Here is a 22,800-nt window from a genome sequence, read left to right as displayed (position 1 = left end):
CCTAGAGGTCAAGGCTGCAGTGAATGTGATTGCACCGCTGCACTCCAGCCTGGGCAATAGAGCGAAATTCTGTCCCCAAAAAACAAACAAAAAAATAGGAGTTAATTGAAGGGGCGCGGTGGCTGTAATCCCAGCACTTTCGGAGGCTGACGCGGGCGGATCCCTTGAGGCCAGGAGTTCAAGAGACCAGCCTGGCCAACATGGCGAAACCCGGTATCTACTAAAAATTCAAAAATTAGCCGGGCATGCCTGTAATCCCAGCTACTGGGGAGGCTGAGGCAGGAGAATTGCTTGAACCCAGGAGGCAGAGGTTGTGGTGAGTGGAGATTGCGCCACTTGCACTCCAGCCTGGGCGACAGAGTAAGACTCCGTCAAAAAAAAAAAAAAAAGTGCAGGTGCCTCTCTGGGGCCTGCTGAGTCAATCTGATTTCTGAGCCCACCCTAAAATGAACTCGTAGACCCTTATGGCCACTCTTCCAAAGGACAGCACATCCAGGTTCTCCTGCAAGTGGCTCTGCAGCTCCACTGAAGCCAGTATGATTTTCTGAGGAGCTTGGAAACCCTTGGACCCTAGCACAGGTCACCCCCAGGCTGCTCTGCTTCATCACCCACCAAGGCTGAAGCACCTGGGGCTTGAAGGACAAATTCAGAGAAGTCACAGCCCCTTGCGGCAAATGCCTCCCGCTTCTACGCTTTGTTATGGGAAGAGGAGGCATTCAGTTTGTTGGCAGAAACTCAGGCCACAAGCCTCCTCAGAGGCCCCTGAGTCCCAAAACAATGCCCTGCCCCCTGCACCCAAATGTACTCCTGCTTAACCCTTCACGTGTTGATTGGGATTGCTGAGTAGTGAGTGCAGCTCTGCAGGGTTCCTCCAGGGGTCTCAGCCTTGGCATTAGGATCACCTGGGCAGCTTTTAAAATCTTACACCTGGGCTGAATATATCAGACTCTCTGAGTGAGACCCAAGCATCAGTAGCTTTTAAAGCTCTTGTAGGGGCTTCCCCTCCACCCTCTGAGTGTTCACTGCTAAAATGAACTGACAATAGACAAATTAACAGGAGAAGAAACATACACTTTTTTTTTTTTTGAGACGGAGTTTTGCTCTTGTTGCCCAGGCTGGAGTGCAGTGGCTCAATCTCGGCTCAACGAAACCTCCGCCTCTCGGGTTCAAGCAATTCTCCTGCCTCAGTCTCTCGAGTAGCTGGGATTATAGGCATGCGCCACCACACCCGGCTAATTTTGTATTTTTAGTAGAGATGGGGTTGCTCCATGTTGGTCAGGCTGGACTTGAACTCCTGACCTCAGGTTATCTGCCCACCTCGGCCTCCCAAAGTGCTGGGATTACAGGCGTGAGCCACCACACCAGGCCAAACATACACATTTATTAATGTGCTTATGCACAGGAGCCACACGAAATATAAGACTCAAAGAAGGGCCAGATGGCTGAAGCTTAAATAGCATCTACTTCACAGGGAAGGGAGATGGGATGGTAAACAATTTAGAGGGCTAGTAAGTGATTTTTGGAAGGATAGGAATGAGTTCAAAGAACAGAAAATTTGCCTGAGACAAAGTTCCTGTGAGCTCTGGGGGAAACAGCAGCAAAGGGTAAGGGGAGGAACTTCACTGTGACCAAAGGTTGCCTTATTAGGCAAATAATGTCTCCTGGAAAATCTCTCAAAAGCTGCCCTCAGAAAAATAGATGAAGAGTCTGTCTGGGCATGGTGATGACTTTTAGTCTTTTCTCTTCCCAGTGGTTAATATTTCCTGGTTACCTGATGAGATTCTTAGGGAGGAAGTTTTAAGACTATTGTATTTTATTCTGGAGGAACCTACCTTATTCAGATAAGGGAACTTCAGACAAAGCCCCTCCGGATGCTTTGGGAAAAGAGGGGATTGAGAGATGGGGTTAGGGGAAGGTCAGAAAGAAACCTTGGTTCTGACGCTATTTCAGAAGCCTTTCAATTTTCTTTAATTCAAAGCATGCAGCATGCCAAAGTGCCTTATTCAGTCAGGGGTATCATTTTCTGAGCCCCTACATTTTCCAGATGATTCCAATGTGCAGCCATATTGAGTTTAAAAACCACGATCCTAGACTCTAGAGTATTTCTTCTTTATTTTATGTAATTTTTTTTTTTTTTGGAGACAGTCTCATTCTGTCACCCAGGCTGGAGTGCAGTAGTGTGATCTCAGCTCACTGCAACCTCTGCTCCCAGGCTCAAGCAATTCTCCAGCTTCAGCCTCCCAAGTAGCTGGGACTACAGGCCCGCACCACCACATCTGGCCAGTTTTTGTATTTTTGGTAGAGACAGGGTTTTGCTTTGTCGGCCAGGCTGGTCTTGAACTCCTTACCTCAAGTGATCAGCCCACCTCGGCCTCCCGAAGTGCTAGGATTACAGGCATGAGCCACTGCGCCCGGCCTAGGGTATTTCCTGACTACCTAAGCTAATGGCTCCCAGGAGCAGAGAAGAACTTAGAAGCTAGTTCTACCTAGAGGCTGTTGCATTGAGGCACCTTTTTTTGGAGGGAGTGGTGACAAAAGCTGAAATTTAAGACACAGTGGATTGTTAAATTTTTTTTTCTTCTTCTTCTTTTTTTTTTGTTTTTTTTGAGACAGAGTTGCTGTCTCCCAGGCTGGAGTGCAGTGGTGCAATTGCAACTCACTGCAACCTCTGCCTCCCAGATTCAAGCAATTCTTGTGCCTCAGCTACCCAAATAGCTGGGACTACAGGTGCACACCACTACATCTGGCTGATTTTTTGTAATTTTAGTAGAGACAGGGCTTTGCCATGTTGGCCAGGCTGGTCTTGAACTCCTGACCTCAAGTGATCTCACTGGCCTTGGCCTCCCAAAGTGCTGGGATTATAGGTGTGACCCACTGTGCCCTGCTGCTTGTTAAATGTATTTATTTATTTTTTGAGACAGAGTCTCCCTCTGGTGTGCAATGGCATGATCTCAGCTCACTGCAACCTCTGCCTCCCAGGTTCAAACGATTCTCCTGCCTTGGCCTCCCAAGTAACTGGGATTACAGGCGCGTGCCACCATGCCCAGCTAATTTTTGTATTTTTAGTAGAGATAGGTTTTCACCATGTTGGTCAGGCTAGTCTCGAACTCCTGACCTTGTCATCTGCCCGCCTCAGCCTCCCGAAGGGCTGGGATTATAGGCATGAGCCACCGTGCCCAGCCTGGTTGTTACATTTAATATCAACAATAAGTTAGAAGGCCAGGCGTGATGGCACACACCTGTAATCCCAGCACTTTGGGAGGCTGAGGTGGGCAGATCCCTTGAGCCCAGGAGTTCGAGACTAGCCTGGGCAACATGGCGAAACCCTGTCTCTACTAAAAATACAAAAATATTAGCTGGGTGTGGTAATGCATGCCTGTAGTCCCAGCTACCTGGGAGGCTGAGGTGGGAGGATTGCTTGAGCCTGGGAGGTCGAGGCTGCAGTGAGCTGAGAGCAGTGAGCTGAGATTGCCAGTGTACTCCAGCCTGTGGAATAGAGTGAGACCCTGTCTCAAAAAAACAAAAAACCCAACAAGTTATAAATGCACTGCTCAGCCAGAAGTATATGGAAGGGGCATAAGGCATAACCTTGGTGAGCAGGTTTCAGTTTTGCAACCTCCCAGAGTCAGTGCTGGGTTCCCTGTCTTGATTGGGCCCTCAGAACTGACTCACTCTAACCTTGGTTTGCCTCAAAATTACTTATCCTTTCTAACTGCTGGTTAAAGAAATTTCAGCCTCTCCTCATTTCTCTTGGGAGGAAGCAACTGAATGAAGTGAATAGAACGTTTCATTTGCACTCACTCATTTGCTAAGTGAGAGACCCTCGTATGCCTTTTCAGACTTTCTACCACTTAGAATCTATAGCTCTGGTCTTTCCTTTGCCTAAGAAATTGGATAGACCTAAATGTAATCGAGCCATCCAAGGTAACATCCAGTTTATAGACAATGTGTGAAACAGAAATGAGCTAAAACCATCAGAAAACAAATTCAGAAAATGGGACATTTTCCAGGATACTGGGGCTTAGAATGTGTTACCTCAAAGACTAGCCCTTTGATATGCCAAGAGAGGCCTTAGACACTGCTTCAGAATCAAGTTTCCTCTAACTTTGTCTTGTTCCCCCGTCCCCTCAGTCCCTACAAAGACAATGTAGAACAAAAAAATCGGGGAGAATGGTGGTGTCCTGGAATAAAGAGGTTTTTTTTTGAGACAGGGCCTTGCTCTGTCACCTGGGCTGGAGTGCAGTGGCCTGATCACGGCTCACTGCAGCCTTGACTTTCAGGGCTTAAGTGATTCTCCTGCCTCAGCCTTCTGAGTAGCTGGGACTACAGATGTGCCTCACCACACCTGGCAAATTTTTTAATTTTTCTGTAGAGACAGAGTTTGACTATGTTGCCTAGGCTGGTCTCAAACTACTGGGCTCAAGCGATCTATCAGCCTTGGCTTTCCAAAGGGCTGGGCCTACAGGCATGAGCCACTGTGCCCAGCCTAGAGATTTTCAAAACCAACTGCCGGCAAAGTGTGGTGGCTCATACCTGTAATCCCAATCCTTTGGGAGGCTGAGGCTGGAGGATCACTTGAAGCTAGGAGTTTGAGACCAGCCTGGGCAACATTGCGAGATCTTGTCTCCGCAAAAAAATTTTTTAAAAACTGGCTGGGTGTGGTGGCGTGCACCTGTAGTCCCAGCTACTTGGGAGGCTGAGGTGGGAGGATGGCTTGAGCCTAGAAGTTCAAGGTTGCAGTGAACCATGATCATACCACTGCACTGCATCCTGGGTGACGAGCAAGACCCTGTTTCTAAAACATCAATAAAAGACCAAATGCCTTGTATGGACCTTGTTTGAATTCTAATTGAAATACACCAACTGTAAAAAATCATTGTTGGGACAGTCTGGGAAATGTGAATATGGATGATATGCAAAAAATGTGTCAAATTTTTCCAGGTGGGGTAATGACATACTTATGTTAAAAAAAAGTCCATAATTTTTAAGAGATGCATATTGAAGTAAGCAAGGGTGAAATTATATGATGTCTGGGATCTGTCTCTAAAAGCTTCATAAAAGAAAAAGGAGGCCAGGCGTGGTGGCTCACACCTGTAATCCCAGCACTTTGAGAGGCCGAGGCAGGTGGATCACGAGGTCAGGAGATCGAGACCATCCTGGCTAACACAGTGAAACCCCATCTCTACTAAAAATACAAAAAAAATTACCCAGTCGTGGTGGCTGGCACCTGTAGTCCCAGCTACTCGGGAAGCTGAGGCAGGAGAATGGCGTGAACCCAGGAGGCAGAGCTTGCAGTGAGCCAAGACTGCGCTACTGCACTCCAGCCTGGGTGACAGAGCGAGACTCCGTCTCAAAAAAAAAAAAAAAGAAAAAAAAAAGAAAAAGGAGTGGCAGGAGCAGGGGACACAGTTAGGGGAGAGAAGCAAGTGTGGCAAAATCTTGGCAGTTGCTCCATCTGAGCGATATGAATGAAGGGCCAGTAGACCATTGGCTCTCCTATTGTGATGGCTTGAAAGATTTCATAATCATGTATTCTTAGAAAGCGAGTGTAATACAGCTTGAAACCTTTGCTTCTGTGTCTTCTTTTGGCTGTAGCCCTACACTGCCTTATCTTTAGTCACCATCTGACTATTTTCCTCCCACAGAGCCCCACCTCTAATGTGCTTTAATAAGTCTAAGGCAGCCAAGAAGGAACCATTTAAAAAAAAAAAAAAAAGGCCAATGTGGTGGCTCACACCTGTAATCCCAGCACTTTGGGAGGCCAAGGCAGGTGGATCATGAGGTCAGGAGTTCGAGACCAGCCTGGCCAAAATGGTGAAACCTCGTTTCTACTAAAAAATACAAAAATTAGCCGGGCGCGGTGGCAGGTACCTGTAATCCCAGCTATTTGGGAGGCTGAGGCAGGAGAATCGCTTGAACCCGGGAGGCAGAGGTTGCAGTGAGCCAAGATCATACCACTGCACTCTAGCCTGGGCAACAGAGCAAGACTCCATCTCAAAAAAAAAAAAAAGTGGGCAATGCTTCCAAAGCCAGCTAACGCTCACTAGCCAATTGCTTTCCAAGCTTTAATACTGAGACTGTGAGAGAGGAAAAAACAGGCTACTTGCCGCAGGACTCAAGATTCACAAAGACAAATTTTCTACCTCATGTTTAGAGAAAACTAGATGATTTCTCCTGATTTTATCATATTTATTTGCTCCCCTAAAAAACAATTGAAGAAAATGTGAGGGGAATCTGGTGGCAGAAATTCATCTGCCAATGTAAGGCCAGGAAATTCGCATTGGGAAGAAGCCCAACTCTCTCGGCCTTATCTCTGCCCCTCCTCCCTAAGAGTCCTCACTGGCATTAGGTTCCCTGCACTCAGGATGAGGGTCAAAGGAGGCTGAGGAGGCAAGGGACATGGAACACCTACTCCAGAGTCTAAGTTCTTAGGAAGCAGCCACTCCATCCAACTGTCCCTCCCTTCTCTCCTTTCCCATCCTGACCTCTCCCCTGCTTCCTACAGCACGAGGCCTCACAACACACAGGTCACAGCATTGGAGGCTTGGGTGCCACTGTAAGCTTAGGACCCTGCTTCATCCTCTCCCACACCCCTACCCAAACTACTATTTTAAATATGGTGTTTTAACCTAAAACCTAAAGTATAAACTGATTTTAACTTATACATCAACTTAATCTGTGTTGTGGGTTGAATTGTGTCCCCCCAAAAGATACATTGGCGTTCTAACCCCTAATACCTGCGAATGTGACCCTATTTGGAAATAGGGTCTAACAGATGTAATCAAATTAAAATGAGGTCATACTGGATTAGGGTGAGCCCTAAGCCAATACCTGGTGTCCTTAAGAGAGAAATCTGGACATAGAGAGAAACAGATACACAAGGGAAAAGGCATGTGAAGACAGGCAGAGATTAGAGTGATGTTTTTACAAGCCAAGGAATGCTAGCCACCACTAAAAGGTGCAACAGACAAAGCATGACTCTCCTAGAGCCTTCAGAGGTGCAATGCTGCTGACACATTGATTTCAGACTTCTGGCCTCCAGATTGAGTTATAAACCATTCTGACTGTGGTAACTTGTTGTGGCTGTCCTATGAAGCTAATACCACATTTCAGAAACATTTATTAATTAACCCTCACCACCACCTGAAGAGGCAGGAAACATTACTAACCCTATTTCCGGCTGGGGGCGCTGGCTCACACCCGTAATCCCAGCACTCTGGGAGGCTGAGGCAGGTGGATCACTTGAGATCAGGAGTTCAAGACAAGCCTGGCCAGCATGGTGAAACCCTGTCTCTACTAAAAATACAAAAAATTAGCCCAGCGTGTAGTCCCAGCTACTTGGAAGGCTGAGGTGGGAGAATTGCTTGAACCCAGGAGTGGAGGTTGCAGTCAGCTGAGATTGCACGATTGCACTCCAGCCTGGGCAACAGGGCGACACTTTGTTCTCCGCCCCCTAAAAAACCCCCAAAACAAACTAACCCCATTTCCTAGGCATAATTTCAGTGCCATGCCTAGGTAGTGGAGAGCGAGCAGCTTTCAACCTGGGCTGCCTGGATTAGAGCCCATGTTCTTAACCACAAGACTAAATATCCCCCCAACTTGTGCTTCTTGTATAAAGTAATGGCTGTTTCCTGATTTTTTTTTTTCTGATATGGAGTCTCATTCTGTCATCCAGACTGGAGGGCAGTGGCGTGATCTGCAACCTGCATCTCCTGGGTTCAAGTGGTTCTCCTGCCTCAGCCTCCTGAGTAGCTAGAATTACAGGCGTGCCCCACGATGCCTGGCTAATTTTTGTATTTTTAGTAGAGATGGGGTTTCGCTGTTTTGGCCAGGCTGATCTTGAACTCCTGGCCTCAAGTAATCCGCCTGCCTCAGCCTCCCAAAATGCTGGAATTACAGGCAGGAGCCACCTTGCCTGGCCATCTTCCTGAATTTTCAAGAAAAGATTTGAGTGCACAATAAGAATAGCTATAAAAGAGATAATAACAAGTGTTGCCAAGGATGTGGAGAAATTGGAACTCTCATATACTGTGGCTGAGAATGGAAAATGGTATAGTCACTTTTTTTGTTTTTTGAGACAGGGTCTCACTCTGTCACCCAGGCTGGAGTGCAGTGGCATGATTTCAGCCCACTTTAACCTCTGCCTCCTCGGTTCAAGTGATTCTCGTGCCTCAGCCTCCCAAGTAGCTGGGATTACAGGCACATGCCACCACGCCCAGCTAATGTTTGTATTTTTAGTAGAGACGGGGTTTCACCATGTTGGCCAGGCTGCTCTTGAACTCCTGACCTCATGTGATCCACCCGCTTCGGTCTCCCAAAGTGCTGGGGTTACAGGCTTGAGCCACCGCACCCGGCCTACAGACTGCATTTATATGAAGTATCCAGAAAAGGCAAATTTATGAAGACAGAAAGCCTATCAGTGGTGGCCTGGGGCTGAGAATGAGGATTAATTACAAAAGGCATGAGAGATCTGTTTGGGGAATAAAAATGTTCTTAAACTGATTTATAGTGATGGTTGCATCATTCAGTAAAGCTGCTTTTTTGAACAGAAATTAGGTTTTAGGGACCTACATAGGTCAATAACCAGCCACCCTAGAACTATTTTATTTTAGAAAAGGGTTTGGTCCATTTTTATAAGGCACAGGTAAAGAAAACAGAAGTGTGACAACATCTTTTAGGTTTTCCAAACAGCTTTCAATGATAAAGTTCAATAAATAAAGTACAGCACTTTAATTGCAGGGAAAAAAAATGCCAGAATTTAGAGGTAAAACAGTACAGGAGCCAAGACCAAAAAATTTTATTTGGAACATTCAGAGGCTAGAAAGCCACTGTCCCGTTCTCCAGAGCCTCTGAGAAGTTAACTGAGAACCAATTAAAGAAGGGCATCTGTTCCTCCTCATCCTACCATCACCTCAGTCAGTCTGTGACCTGGTGACAGTGACTCCTCTCCTCACATCCAGTCTTCCCTGGTTGGAGCTCCTCAGGCCCGGCAGGCAGCTTACAGCTTCTCTGGCTTTGTGATTGCTTGCCCAAGAACATACCCAAGGAGACCCTGTGGTGTAGGGGTGGGGCTGAAGCGCAGCCGCCTGACAGAGCTCTCCTGGGAAAATGCCTTTCCAAGTAGCCTTTCAGAGTATGCAAAGCTCTCTCCTAACACCCCAGTGTGCTCTATGAATTGGTGACTCCTCTTTTGGAGATTCTGAAGGCTGAAATCAGGTCCATATATTTTCTCCTTAAGGGGATTACTGAAGGCAAAGGCAACACAATTTCTGCCTGGTTTTCCAGGTAGGACTTCATCTTACTGCAGAATAGTAAGAAGCAGCAGCCCTTGGCAGAAACCAAGCAGGGCAATAGATTTCACCCGTTCCCAGTCCTCTCTTGGTCAGGACTTCAGGCCCATCTTGGCCATCATCTCTTCATACACCGTCCACGCCATTGCTGCCATTAGAGTTCTGCGGAGGGCTCGGGGGATGCCACCTTGGAAGAAGCCACGTAGTCCATAGTCCTATGGTGAAAATAAATGTCAGAACTCTGGAAGCAAAGTAGCAATACAATTAATTATCCACTTGGTACCACAGTGAGGGTCTCTGTTACCCCACGTTTAAGACTTAGTTTCTAAACTTTATGCCCAAAGTAAGAATAATGGGTCCAAGGAGACAACCAAAGAACTTAAAAAAAAATTTTTTTTTTTCCAAGGCAGAGTCTGGCTCTGTTGCCCAGGCTATAGTGCAGTGGCGCGATCTCGGCTCACTGCAACCTCTGCCTCCTGGGTTCAAGCGATTCTCCTGCCTCAGCCTTCCGAGTAGGTGGGACTACAGGCGCCCACCACCACGCCCGGCTAATTTTCGGATTTTTAGTTGAGATGGGGTTTTCACCATATTGGCCAGGCTGGTCTCGAACTCCTGACCTTGTGATCTGCCCACCTCAACCTCCCAAAGTGCTGGGATTACAGGCGTGAGCTACCGCGCTTGGCCAAAACCCTTTTTTTTTTTTTTTTGTAGTTGCTGGGCTTACCTTTTTAGGCTGCTCTATCTAGGGGTATTTCTTAGCTGAAAGTCTTTATGCAGGGTTGCTGTGTACTTGTGCAGTTTGTATACTGTACAGAAGCACTAAGCCCCAAGTAGCAGATGAAATCCAGGCAGAAACCTGCTTGCCAAACCCTGGATCCTGGATCCAGGCTGAAGGAAAAGGTGCCTTCTTGTCATCTGTCTTATCTTTTTGTAATTCACTGTATGCTCTTGGTGGCCCTCTCTTCATATTAATTAAAGAAAAAATGCCCCTTCCTCCTCCCTCATAATCTGGGTTGATTTGCGATTTCACATAAAGAAAATATTATTTTAAAACTTTCTGATTTTAGATATAGAGATAAGAACACAAATTCACATTTACCTTTAGCAAGAATATCTGCTTTGTGATAACAATATATGTTCTAAAAGAGCCAACCCAGTGGCTTATGGATAGTATACATCTATTGTAATTTACTTATTTTTTTTTAATTTAAATAAAGTCTTCTTACATTGCCCATGCTGGTCTTCAGCTCCTGGGCTCAAGGGATCCTCCTGCTTCAGCCTCCCAAAATGCTGGGATTACCAGCATGAGCCACCGCACCCAGCCTCTACTATACTTTTTATCTTCAATAATACCATTTGTCCATTTATATTAGAGCAAGCTTGTTCAACCCACAGCCTGCAGGCTGCATGTGGCCCAGGACAGCTTTGAATGCAGCCCAAAACAAATTTGTAAACTTTCTTAAAACATTATGAGATTTTTTTGGTGACATTTTTTCTTTAGCTCATCAGCTATCATTAGTGTTAGTGTATTTTATGTGTGGCCCAAGACAATTCTTCTTCCAATGTGGCCCAGGGAAGCCAAAAGACTAGACACCTGTATATTAGAGCAAACTGCTAGAATAAAACAATGTGTTTGTGTGGGTTTTTTTTTTTCCTCTGACTAAATAGTACTTTACCCTAGGTCCTCAATTAGAGTACTAATTTCACCCCGATTTCCTGATTCAGTAAGTCTGGGGTAGAGTTCAGCAATCTGCAGTGTTTAACAAATATCACAGGTGTTCCTAATGTAAGTGTCTCCGCCCCGCAAAGAAATATCAATTTTGTGGTTTTCAACCTTAAAACATATTAAAATCACAGAGGAACATTAAAAAAAAAATCTCACTAGACATTCTGATATAGTTGGCCTAGATTTTAACCTGGGCATGGGGATTTTTAAAAGCTCTCTAGGCAATTTTAATGTGAGTGAAGGGTAAGAACTACTGCTCTAGAAAGAGATCCTTAAACACCACAAGAACCAGTACTTATTTTGTAGTCTTACTTTGAAAATAAGTGTCACTGCTTGGCCAATCCATTGAAACTTCAGTGGGTAAAGCTGCATATGAGTTTTGATAACATCCGCAGGTTGAGTTACCAGTGAGGCCAGAATACCAGCAAATATCCCACAGCTGAAATTTGTAATAGGAATAAGGGTTGCATCCACCTGGTCTGAAATAGAACAAAGGTAACATGTGGATATAGATCTTATATTAATCAGATAAAGGTCAGTGCAAGTTACCCACCAATTCTTCCCCAAACCAAGAAAGGTCTGGATTCAAATGAGGCTACGAATTCAAAACTTAAAGGTGCAACTAGTAAATTTATGTGGATGGAATGATAGAGTTAGAAAAGCACCTTTTTCAAACCCCATCACAATAACTGACTCAGGCAAGAATCATTGACTGATTTTAAAACATGTGGGAAAAAGAAACAGGATGTTTATACAGATTCAAAGTTATCTTCCCACAAAGATACTTAGACATTACAATGGGAAAAATAGGTGAGTTTTCAGGGAAGATACCTGTCAGTATCTTATCCAAGTGATAAAGTGTTACTATCACTCATAATGGGTCAAATTGATGTCATGACCCTCCCGATATAAAGCAGTGAGGATACAACATCACTTATGTGGTCCTCTTGCTAAAAATCTAATCATGAAGAAACTGAAGATAAACCCACAATGAGGTATATAACTGGCCTATACTCTTGAAAATAAAACACAGGACTACTACGAAGTACATTATTGGGACAATTAGAGAAATCAGAATATGGACTGTAGGTTAAAGAATTGGGCCACATGCCTGTAATCCCAACACTTTGGGAGGCCGAGGCGGGAGGATCACTTGAGCCTGGGAGTTCAAGACCAGCCTGGGCAACATGGTGCAACTCTGTCTCTACTAAAAATACAAAATTAGCCAGGCATGGTGGCATGCACCTGTAATCCCAGCTACTCCAGAGGCTGAGGCACAAGAATCACTTGAACCAGGGAGGAGGAGATTGCAGTGAACCAAGATCACGTTGCTGCACTCCAGCCTGAGTGGCAGGGCAAGACTCCGTCTCAAAAAAAAGAAGAAATTATCTAGGTTAAACTTCCTGAATTTCATAAGATGGTTATATGACAGGATGTCCTTATTCATAGGAAATAGACACTGAGGTACTTAAAGTTAAAAGGGCATCATGTTTCCAACTTACCCTCAAAGGGCAGGAAAAAAATATGTACATTGTACTATTCTTGTGGCTTTTTTGCAAGTTTATTTCCAAATACCAGATCGATTTTTTTTTTTTGAGACGGAGTCTCACTTTGTCACCCAGGCTGGAGTGCTGGAGTGCAGTGGCATGATCTCAACTCACCGCAACCTCCACCTCCCAGGCTTAAGCGATTCTCGTGCCTCAGCCTCCCAAGCAGCTGGGATTACAGGCATGTGCCACCCATGCCCAGCTAATTTTTGTATTTTTTAGTAAAGACCGGGTTTCACCACATTGGCCAGGCTGGTCTCGAACTCCTGGCCTCAAGAGATCTGCCCACCTCGGCCTCCCAAAGTGCTGAGATTACAGGCATAAGCCATCGCACCAGGCCTCAGAAATTTCTACACTTGATCTTAGCCAAAAGGCCAAGAAGTGATGGGCCTCAGAAATTTTTAAAGATGGATTGAGAAGTTAAAAATTGCCCATCTATGCTTCCTTATTGCCTTAACTTTCTGTCACAAAATAAGGCTGTGACCTGCAGGGTTACACCTTCTGGTGCCTGGGTAGAAGCAGCAAATCTCCCAAGGCACTCCAGCTGTAGCTGGTCCCCATAGTCATGATGGCGGGCATGCTGGCATTCCTAATTAAAGGACCTTGGTTGCAATTCCTTGCTCAAATTATCCATAGACACTTTATTACATGCAGGTTCATTCTATGGATGTGTTTCTAGCAATACCTTGTTCTGCTTGGGTCGTTGTTTACTGCCTACCAATTTTGTCCATGTCTAGCCCAACCTGAGCTAACTGGTGGGGTGGGGTGGGCCTCCCCCACTGACTGAAGTTTGACACCTTCATCTCCACCTAAATGGAGGGCTCAAAACCATGTTAACTGGGAACACAGCAAGGGAGATGAAAATATTATTTTTCTTCAAACTCCTAACTTACTACTGTTTCCCTGACTTTAACAAGAATCACATCAAGTGCGTCTTGAAAAATACAGACTCCTAGGTTGTACCCCAAGGTTTCTCATCTAAGAGGCCTTGGATGGGACCCAGCAATCTTAAGATCAAATTTGGGAAGTATTGTTGCAGAAACTCTGCAAAGCATGCTTTATTTCCCTCCCACCCACCCTATCCTCACCCCGCCAAATTATAGTGGTGTAAATACTGTTTGCCTTAATAGGATGTAAACTCCAAAGGGCAGGGATCAAGTTTGTCATATCCACCTTTGCATCCCAGTTCCTGACACAATCATGATATGGCTCAGTTCCTAACACTCTGCTAAGAGAAACACATAGTCTCATATCCCAGAGAAAATGGTGAGGATCTGATGTCTCAAGGATAGCTCTTCCCCACATCTTCCTTTATCCCTACCATGAGGCACTATATTTTTGGTCTGGTTGTAAAACATCAGGTAGATTCCTGAGAAGGGCGCATCTCGAAGGAGAGTTGCTGTCAGGCCACTGAAGAGGCCCCGGTGCCCCTCACTGTGATAGATGCTCCTCAGGGCAGCGTAGATACTCTCATAGCCATATTTCCCACTCTGCAAAGAGAGCACAGAACCAGTGACTCGCATGGAGGTGCTGCATTTCAGCACTGAACAAGCAGACTGCAGGTTATGGGGCATTACCATGGGATCTAGTTCACATATGGCTTGGCTGACCACATCAGACTCTATGTTAGATTACAAATCAGGAGTTGACATCGGTGGTCACTCCCCAGGAGCCCAGTGGCTAAGCTGAACTATCCTGAGGCCCTAAAGTGGTTGAACTCACCTCATAGCGCGTCTTGATTACAGTGATAGGTGACATACAGACCCCTGCAACAGAGCGAGAGCCCACCCCCAGCATGACTGACTCCAGGGCGGTTGGGGGATGGCCTCGTAAGAAATACTGCTTCAAAGAGTACAGAGTGCCAAAGTAGATTCCAACGCCAGGGACACATCTCACAATGGACTGCAGAGAAGGTCAGGGAGAAAAGAAAATCAAAGACCAAACACTTTAAGTATTATCTTAGCTGGGTTTTCCCAAAAGACCCCAGGATGATTCGCATGCAAGTACTTTGTTTAAGGTGTGGAAGGAACACCAATAGGGAAGTGGGGGACATGAGATAGCAGAGAAGGCAGTCAATAAACGATGTTATAAAACCAGTTTCTGCTGTGGGCAACTTAATCCCACTGGGGAACTCTGGGAATCGGTGTAGAACACACCTCAGAGTTATCCCTCCAACTGAGTGGGGAGGGACATGGGATTTTAAACACCAACTCTCATCTTTCAGTGGTTGAGGACTCTGTGGGTTTGGAAATGCACAGTGCTGTGGGTTAGGAAATCAACATCACTTCTGTGGTCTCCTTGCTAAAAATGTAGAACTAAATCTAATCACAAAGAAACTGCAAATAAACCTACAGTGAGTTATATAACTGGCCTATACTCTTGAAAACACAAAATTACTCTGAAGTACATTACTGGGATAATAGAGAAATCAGTGTATGGATTTCTGATTTGGGTTTGGGCTGGGCACTAATTCCTTGGCGTGAGTCCCTAAGGCCAGAAAAAGCCTTTGAGCAAAGAAATGCTGGTGTGGAGGTACCATCCCACTTTTACTGAAGTGATAAGCAAGGGCATTCTGACAGGTGGGACATTAGGTACCTATGCTGTAGAGACTATGCTGCACTAATAAATCACATCTAAGCATAATGTGCAGATGCAACATATCCCTGAGCCTTCAAACAGAAGTTAGTTGTAGTATGAGAGAGAAGACCACATAGGTACTCCCACCACTTCTGACTCTCACATATCCTTAAGAGCTGGTAAGGTGGATGAGAAATAGCTGGTTATCAAGGAGTGGATGCTAGGGAACCTAGACCCAGATGGCAGCTTACAGGGGACATCCCTTTCCAAAGGCCCAAAAGACTCTCCGTGCGAACCACCTTCAAGAGTACAGCCAACATCCCAACACGTCTAGACCTGAAAGCAGACAAAATGGAGACAGGAAGGAAAAAATCACTTAGATCACTTCCTCTTAAAACAATTCCCCACTCAAACACTTCCTTTATAGACTCATTTTTAGGACACTTAACAATCTCTACAATGCACCTTGGAGATACTCTATGTGTTCGTAGGTTGGCACACACAAAACAGACAATAGAGGCTGGGTGCAGTGGCTCATGCCTGTAATCTCAGCACTTTGGAAGGCTGAAGTGGGCAGATCACTCGAGGCCAGAAGTTTGAGACCAGCCTGGCCAACATGGTGAAACCCCACCTCTACCAAAATTACAAAAATTAGCTGGGTATGGTGGCGAGCACCTGCAATCCCAGCTACCTGGGAGGCTGAGACAGGAGAATCCCTTGAACCTCGGAGGCAGAGGTTGCAGTGAGCCGAGATCGCACCACTGCACTCCAACCTGGGCAACAGAGCGAACATCTGCCTCAAAAAACAAATAAAACAAAAACAAAAACAGATAATACTGATGTTATTTCCAGAAAATCCCCTGGCACTCTCATGCCAGGCAATACAGTTATAACATCACAAGCTGACACAATAAAGTGTAAATGTCACTAAGCAGATTCCAGGAAGCTGCTCAGGAATGGACCCCATTTAATTAAAAAGAAATGTCAAATATAAAAACAATTCAGAGAACATATGAAAGTTGGGCATGGCCTGTGTTTCTCTCTGAACATCCAACAGAATGGAAGTTGACTTAACACAGTAAAGATGTTCCTGTGTCTGAGAAGTGGCTGAAATCAGTTCCCCAATGAAATACAGGGCCTACCCATGATCTGAGGGCTGGAGGGTTTGCAGGCGTGTTTTAAGGAGATCCAGAGGTTGGAAAAGGAGGGTAGAGCAGGTCCCACTAATGGAGCCACACAGGAAAGCCTTGATCACCGGATGCAACTGCAGGATAAGACAATATTGTGTCAGTAGCTCTGCCTGTGTGAGCCTCACCTTTCTCTATACCTGACCAGCAAATTCCTTTATAATGGTCTCTTAGACACTTACCTGGTGGTGCCTCATGTTTTCTTCATACCTCGGAGAAGGAAAAAGTATAGCCAGAAATTAAAAATACTGCAATGTTATTGAGGACATTGGATGCTGCAAGAGGTATCTCTGGTCTTCGTATTGCTGATAGACATATTGCTCAGTGGGAGCAAAACTATTTCCATGCCACTGACCACTCTTCCCTATTTGTTCTGACTCAAAAAGTTACTGGTCATCTCCCTATCTTTGCAAAAGCAAAGTCAATTGAATGCAGTGCTTTCACTTTGAACTGATGATGTGCAGGCTCCCTTTGCTCTAAGACCTATAGGTATTTATAGGACCAAGCCAAAGCAAATGAAACCTTAAGCTCAACCACTGTGTAAAATGTAAGTGCCACTTCCTGTAGAACCTAGTATTTCCTTCATTTAAAACTTTCCCCTTACCATCTCACTGGGCCCTAAGCAGATCACACAGTCCTACAGACCAGTAGCCTCCCCTGGCTTTGCTGCTTCTCCTTCAACCCATGAACCGTCATATACACTGGCTAATCTACAGACACCACCTGGAAGGGTGGAACTCCTTCAAAGACTAAATATACCTCCCTTAGTTCCAGGAGCTGCAGCTTCCAGCACTGGTGCTATCATTACAGGACAGCATCCTTTCTCCAGACCCCTAGAACCCAGTAGTATCACAAATGACTGTGAAAAGGTACTTAAAATCCAACCAGTGACCTTCTTCCCCTTCCCTTAAATAAATAAATAAATAAATAAATAAATAAATAGCTATCTTCTCCAAAAATGTTTGGCAAATTCATCCCCAAAGACCTCTTCCCTTATTAAGTGGCATTTGCACTATTATTTTTTAAATAAATGAAACATTGTGGCCCTAAAACATTAAGATGAATATATATAAAGTTTCCATTACACATCACATAACTACTTACCTGGAACTGAAATATTTGTAATCTGCAGTATTTGCTTAACAGAGAAGAGAGTGTATCTCAAATTCCACCAAAGAAGCCAGTTATAACTGGAATTCCTCATAAGACTGTTGGAGGCAGGGGGTGGGGGGAACTAAGGTCATTAAAAACTGGAGTTTACAACCACGATCCAATAACTTCTGAAGTACCAAAGGGTGGTCTGGTAAGACAACAGGTAAAACCAAGTAAGGTGTGCGTATTTTAGCAAGTCTGTATCTACATCAACTCCCTCTCCCCAAGAGGTGTCCTGCTCTTCTGCCAACCAATATTCTCATGAGTTCTGTGTTTCTAGTCTCTCCCCAAGACTTTGTGGCATTAATGAGCCCCCCTTCTTCACACACTGGGTCTCTCGCTCCCACTGGCATCTCCTCTTCTGCCAGGCAACAGGCTCCAAAGCATCCATCTTTCCAGCCTGATGCTACACCATCTCCACTTGCTCTGTGCCAGTCCCTCCGCAGGCCCCCCCAGTTTGCTATCCAGCTAAATCTCCTCCACTAACACAGCCTCTGAGGGCTCACCAAGCACCTGCTGCACCCCAGGACCCCGTTCCTGTCCCTGCCCTTATCTTACTTGGCCTCTCTGGTACATGCCATATAGCTGAGTGCCTCTCCTCACAGTTTCTGGTTTCTCTCTCCTTCTCTTCTTTGGCCTGCCCTTCACATAGGACTGCTCCTCTTATCTCCTTTCAGAGTAACCTCACCCATATCCAGGCTTCACACACATGCTGGTAATGCCCACATCTCCAGCCCAGTCTGGCCTCTCCCCAGACTCTGCTAATGTCTCCTTGTCTTCCCTCAAATGGCCCACAGGCATCTCAAATTCAACATGTCCAAAATGGAAACTTGGTCAACAGTTCTCCACGCACTTGCCTCTTCTCCAATCCACACTGGGATACTCCAGGAATCCAGGTTGGAAACCTCGGAGACACATAAAACTCACCATGCCTGCTGCTACATGACCAAGTCCCACTGACCAAGCCCTCAATCTTCCCAGTCTGGCCTCCACTGATCCATCCTAATGACCTCTGCGGCAGTCTCCAGCCTCAACTATGCCAACCCACCCTCCACTCTGCTCCCAGAGTAGCACTGGGCGAGGCATCTATAGACACCACCTCAAAATCTCATAGCATCTTATGAGCTAGGTATTTTAAACCCGTTTTACAGATTAAACTGGAGCTCACAGAGGTTACAAATGTGTCCTATGTCACAGGGGTTGAAGCCACTGGCCAGGACTTAAAGTTCATACTCTTTTCACCGTACCACCCAGTCTAAAGTGAAAATCCAGGATACTTAGGCCACTCAGTGCATTCCACTATTCACCACCACTCCCTCCTTGAAATGCTCTCTTCCTTTGGCTTCAGAGATTAATACTGTCCTGGGTTTCCTCCCACTTCTCTGGCCTCTCCCTTAAATGAACCATACTCCCATGGCTCTTCATCCACTTCCAGGGGTTCCATTTCCACCCTCCCCTCCACACTCTCAGCCTCTCGCTGGAGCTCAGTCTCACACAGCCACGTACTCAGATGGCCACCTCAGATGATGTTTCCAAACCTGAACTTACCTTTCTCCCACACCTCCGACCAGCTCCTCCTCCAAGGTGCCCCATCCCAGTGAATGCCATGCCATTTCTCTAGCAACCCAGCCAGAAACCTGAGCACCATCCTTGGACTTGGCCTCTCCACACTTGTTCACTCTATCTCCAAAACAGCTCTCAAATCCACCAATCCATTCCAGCTGAGAACCCTGTTATCTCTTGCCTTGGTGACGGCCACCAATTTTTTACCCATTTGTCATCTATATGACCCCTCTAATCCACTCTTTACCCTGAAGCCAGAGTCATCTTCTGTTTTATTATTTATTTAGAGACAAGGTCTTGCTCTGATGCCTAGGCTGGAGTATAGTGGCACAATCATGGCTCACTGCCAACCATGACCTCTCAGGCTCAGGTGATCCTCCCACCTCAGCCTCACGAGTAGCTGGGACCACAGGTGTGTGTCACCATGCCCAGCTAATTTTTTTGTAGAGACGGGGTTTCGCTATGTTGCACAGGCTGGTCTCAAACTCCTGGACTCAAGCAATCTGCTCACCTCTGCCTCCCAAAGTGTTAGCATTACAGGTGTGAGCCACCATGCCCCGCCTGAGTCATCTTTTAAAACTGCAAATTTGATCATGCTGCTTTCAGAAATAAAACCCTTCAATGAAAGATAATGTTTTGTGAAATTTGAAGTTACTCGCTTAAAAACAAGACCAAAAAAAAAAAGATGGAATAAAAATACAAGTAATGACAAATGTATTAGGAGCTACAGAGTATCCCACAAATTTGTCATTAATACTAATTGAATTATAATTTTTAAAAACCCAACCAAACCAATACCCTTTAATTGGTTCATATTCCTCTCAGGATAAAGTCCAAACTGCTGGTTGCAGGGCCTTTCATGTATCACAGGGCTCCTGCTAACCGTTTTGGCCTATGTTCTCACCCTCCCACTAACACACTCTGCAGCCATACTGGAGGACTCCGCCTTACTTTCGCCTCTGAAAACTCTGACATGTTGTTATGCCCTAGCACCGGTCTTGCTCCCTAACTCCCCCATGTCCAAGTTCAGTGCCTCTCCTTCGGGCTTCTGCAGCAGCACCTGTCCCCATCTCCCTTATGACTGCGTGTCAAAGACAGAATAATCACAACTCCTGCCTGTCTTGTTCATGGTGATATCTCAAGAACTGACCTCGGAGCCTGGTGCACAGTAGGTGTTCAGCAGTGACAGCGGAATGAATCTTACCACCTAACAGGAAACCTTATGCTCTCCCTTTGAGCACAATCCCACATGATAGGGCTCGGTGGGCCCTGCATGACTCATCCCAGGATGGGTTAATCTCCCCCACCTCTCTCCAGGCCCCTTGCTCCAGCAAGGCTATAGGAATGACCTGCAGTTAGTTTCTGGGCAGTTATGTTAGGCGCTGCTTCCCCAGTGCTCACACAGGTGCTGTGTGGAATTTGTTTTAAAACAAATTTGCTGCTGTCCTTCACCTTCCCACCCTTGATTGCAGGAAATATCTTCTTAATGTCTTTTATTTCACAGCACAGTGATTAGACATGTTATTGGCTCAAGTTATTGAGCCAATAACTTTTTTAGCTTTGTACTTTTCCCAGTCCATTAGCACAGAGCAGATGTTATTTATACTAGCAGTATAGATCAACTTCTAATAGGCAAAAACAAGACAACAACAACAACAAAAACCATCCCAACAGGTAATACTGAATGGTCTTAAGATTTTTGTCAATGGTGAATGGCACACATCCTTTGCGAGTGAACTTAACTTTTAAAAATTAGCTCAAGGCCAAGCGCGGTGGCTCACACTTGTAATCCTAGCACTTTAGGAGGCCGAGGCAGGCGGATCACTTGAGGTCAGGAGTTCAAGACCAGCCTGGCCAACATGGTGAAACCCTCTCTCTACTAAAAATACAAAAACTAGCCGGGCGTGGTGGCGCACGCCTGTAATCCCAGCAACGTGGGAGACTGAGACAGGAAAAATACTTGAACCCGGGAGTCAGAGGTTGCAGTTGAGCCGAGATCACGCCACTGCACTCCAGCGCGGGCGACAGGGCGAGACTCTGTCTCAAAAAAAAAAAAAGAAAAAAGAAAAGAAAGCTCAAAAATATATTCAAGGTAAATAAAAAAGTAGTTTCTTTTTAAGGGGAGAAAGAAGAGGGCATAAACAATAATACGCACACGAAATAAGTAGCACATAAGAGTACAAACTGGATCCACAAGAAATTCCTACTGCCCTGAAAAAACTATCCTAAGTCCAATTCACATCTGGAGGCGATGGCTGGAGAGCCCTGAAAAAGGTAAGCAGGTTTTCAAAGACGTCAACGTAAAGTCGCCACCGCCGCCGTCTCCGCCTTTAAGGATTAAAAAAAAAAAAAAAGCCGCCCCTACCTCGGGCTCAAGACCTCAGAGGGAGAGCTGCGGCTGCTGCCGTGGCCTCAGGCCTTTAGCGTCTAAAGACTGGTTGCACCCCGACTCCACCTACCAGGCAACCACGCCGCCAGCCCCGCCTCCGCCTCCACCAATAGCGGCCCGGCGGCCCGGGCACGATGACCAATCGAACGCCGGAGGAGGCGTGGCGTCGCCGGGGGACCAAGCGCCGTCCCAACAGGCTGGAACGGTGCCGCCACGACTGGCCCCTCCAGGTAGGCCGCCGCCCGCGGGTGCACAGCGCTACCCGGCCAGCTCGCTGCGGTATCAACGGCTTCTCAGCGTCAGCGCTATTATCAGGCATTGTGACCGTCGCAAATCTGCCCGGGTGCCCTTCCACCTGGCAGCCTACTCGCACCTTGTGGGGGCCGCGCGGGCACACTCCCCGGCACGCGTCCAGTCCAGGCCCCGGCAATTCCGCCCTTTACCGGGACATCGGCCCTACAGCGCCTGCCCCCAGGGCTGGCCTGCAGCTCCTGGCCTCTCCTCACTCCCTGCCCCCTTCTCAATTCCCTTAGTCAGACTCCTCTCCCGCCGCATCCTAAACCCTGAGCGCACCCTGGGGCGCGGAAAAGGGTAGCCGAGCCTTAGCAACGCCCCGAATTCTCCGGCCCGAGCCGGCGGTTCGGACCCCTGCCCTTCCTTCCCCGCAGTGCCCTCACCATAAGCGTTTCCACCGTGTCTCCGACATCTTGGGGTTGCAGCAGCGACGGACGTGAGTTCTGAATCATTGGAGATGAGACCCGCGAGTCCTCTGGGCCCAGGGTGCCGTCGACGGGCGCTTGGGCCCAGCCCTGGAGGCCTTGAAGAAGGCTAGGGGGTGGCGCTAGCCAGGCGACGCGCTTTAAGCCGCGGGCTCTCTGACGTCTGCGCCTATAAGCACGCAGCCGCCGGGGTTCGTATCCTGCTAGTCCAGGGGCTGCGGGCGCGGAACAATCTCGCCGCGGGAATTACGCGCCGCTCTTCACCCGCGCCGCAGATTCCGCGGCTCTGCTCTCCTGCCCATCCTGCCCTGCTGCAGGATTCAGCACCGGAGGAGATGAGGTTCTGTGTATCCCGGGGTGGAGGAAGGGCCGGAGGAACTCTGTAGAAGGGGAGATTTCGCTTCCGGGTGGGACGCTCGTCACGTGAGGGTGTTCTGAGTGCCACCTGGTGAAAACGCCCAGAACTGAAGGATCCGCGCTTCCTTGCACCCAGAACTTAATGGAGCGTCTGCAGGGAACTTTGCTTTTGCGTGGAACGTCTGAACGTATTTACAATCCAGACCTGGTCTGCTCAGTAAGGCAGCCACTAGCCAACGTGGGCTATTGATTTATTAATTGATACATTAATTTTAATTATATTAAAACAAGCA

General features: G+C 46.7%; 2 protein-coding genes across 13 annotated transcripts in view; one reads left to right on the top strand and one right to left on the bottom strand.

The window, feature by feature from the left end:
* Positions 1-8,672: 8,672 nt before the first annotated feature.
* SLC25A38 (solute carrier family 25 member 38) lies at positions 8,673-22,662 on the bottom strand. 8 transcript variants are annotated; one of them, XM_054680548.2, is made up of 10 exons: positions 21,408-21,688; positions 21,198-21,307; positions 17,432-17,535; positions 16,510-16,537; positions 16,283-16,404; positions 15,392-15,476; positions 14,286-14,465; positions 13,885-14,053; positions 11,329-11,495; positions 8,673-9,505 (listed from the first exon to the last, which is right to left on the bottom strand). In XM_054680548.2, exons 4-10 carry the CDS (start codon positions 16,522-16,524, stop codon positions 9,383-9,385), a joined length of 861 nt encoding a protein of 286 aa, XP_054536523.1. In that variant the 5' UTR covers positions 16,525-16,537; positions 17,432-17,535; positions 21,198-21,307; positions 21,408-21,688; the 3' UTR covers positions 8,673-9,382. The 8 variants fall into 8 exon arrangements, with proteins under 8 accessions (XP_054536523.1, XP_054536525.1, XP_009443488.1 ...); XM_054680550.2 differs by having other exon boundaries at positions 21,502-21,688; XM_009445213.5 differs by lacking the exons at positions 21,198-21,307; positions 21,408-21,688 and adding an exon at positions 22,109-22,360.
* CX3CR1 (C-X3-C motif chemokine receptor 1) overlaps positions 21,581-22,800 on the top strand; it is a 131,256-nt gene continuing 130,036 nt past the window's right edge. For 3 of the 5 annotated variants that reach the window (XR_010155042.1, XR_010155041.1, XR_010155043.1), the window contains exon 1: positions 22,640-22,724. The gene's annotated coding sequence lies outside the window, so the exon portion shown is untranslated. Of the gene's footprint in view, positions 21,662-22,614; positions 22,746-22,800 lie in introns of those variants that run through there. The other 2 variants (XM_063805104.1, XR_010155040.1) reach the window with 2 other exon arrangements.

Source organism: Pan troglodytes, chromosome 2 (assembly GCF_028858775.2).
Source record: "Pan troglodytes isolate AG18354 chromosome 2, NHGRI_mPanTro3-v2.0_pri, whole genome shotgun sequence".
Taxonomy (NCBI): domain Eukaryota; kingdom Metazoa; phylum Chordata; class Mammalia; order Primates; family Hominidae; genus Pan; species Pan troglodytes.
This window is presented reverse-complemented; position numbering and strand designations above follow the sequence as displayed.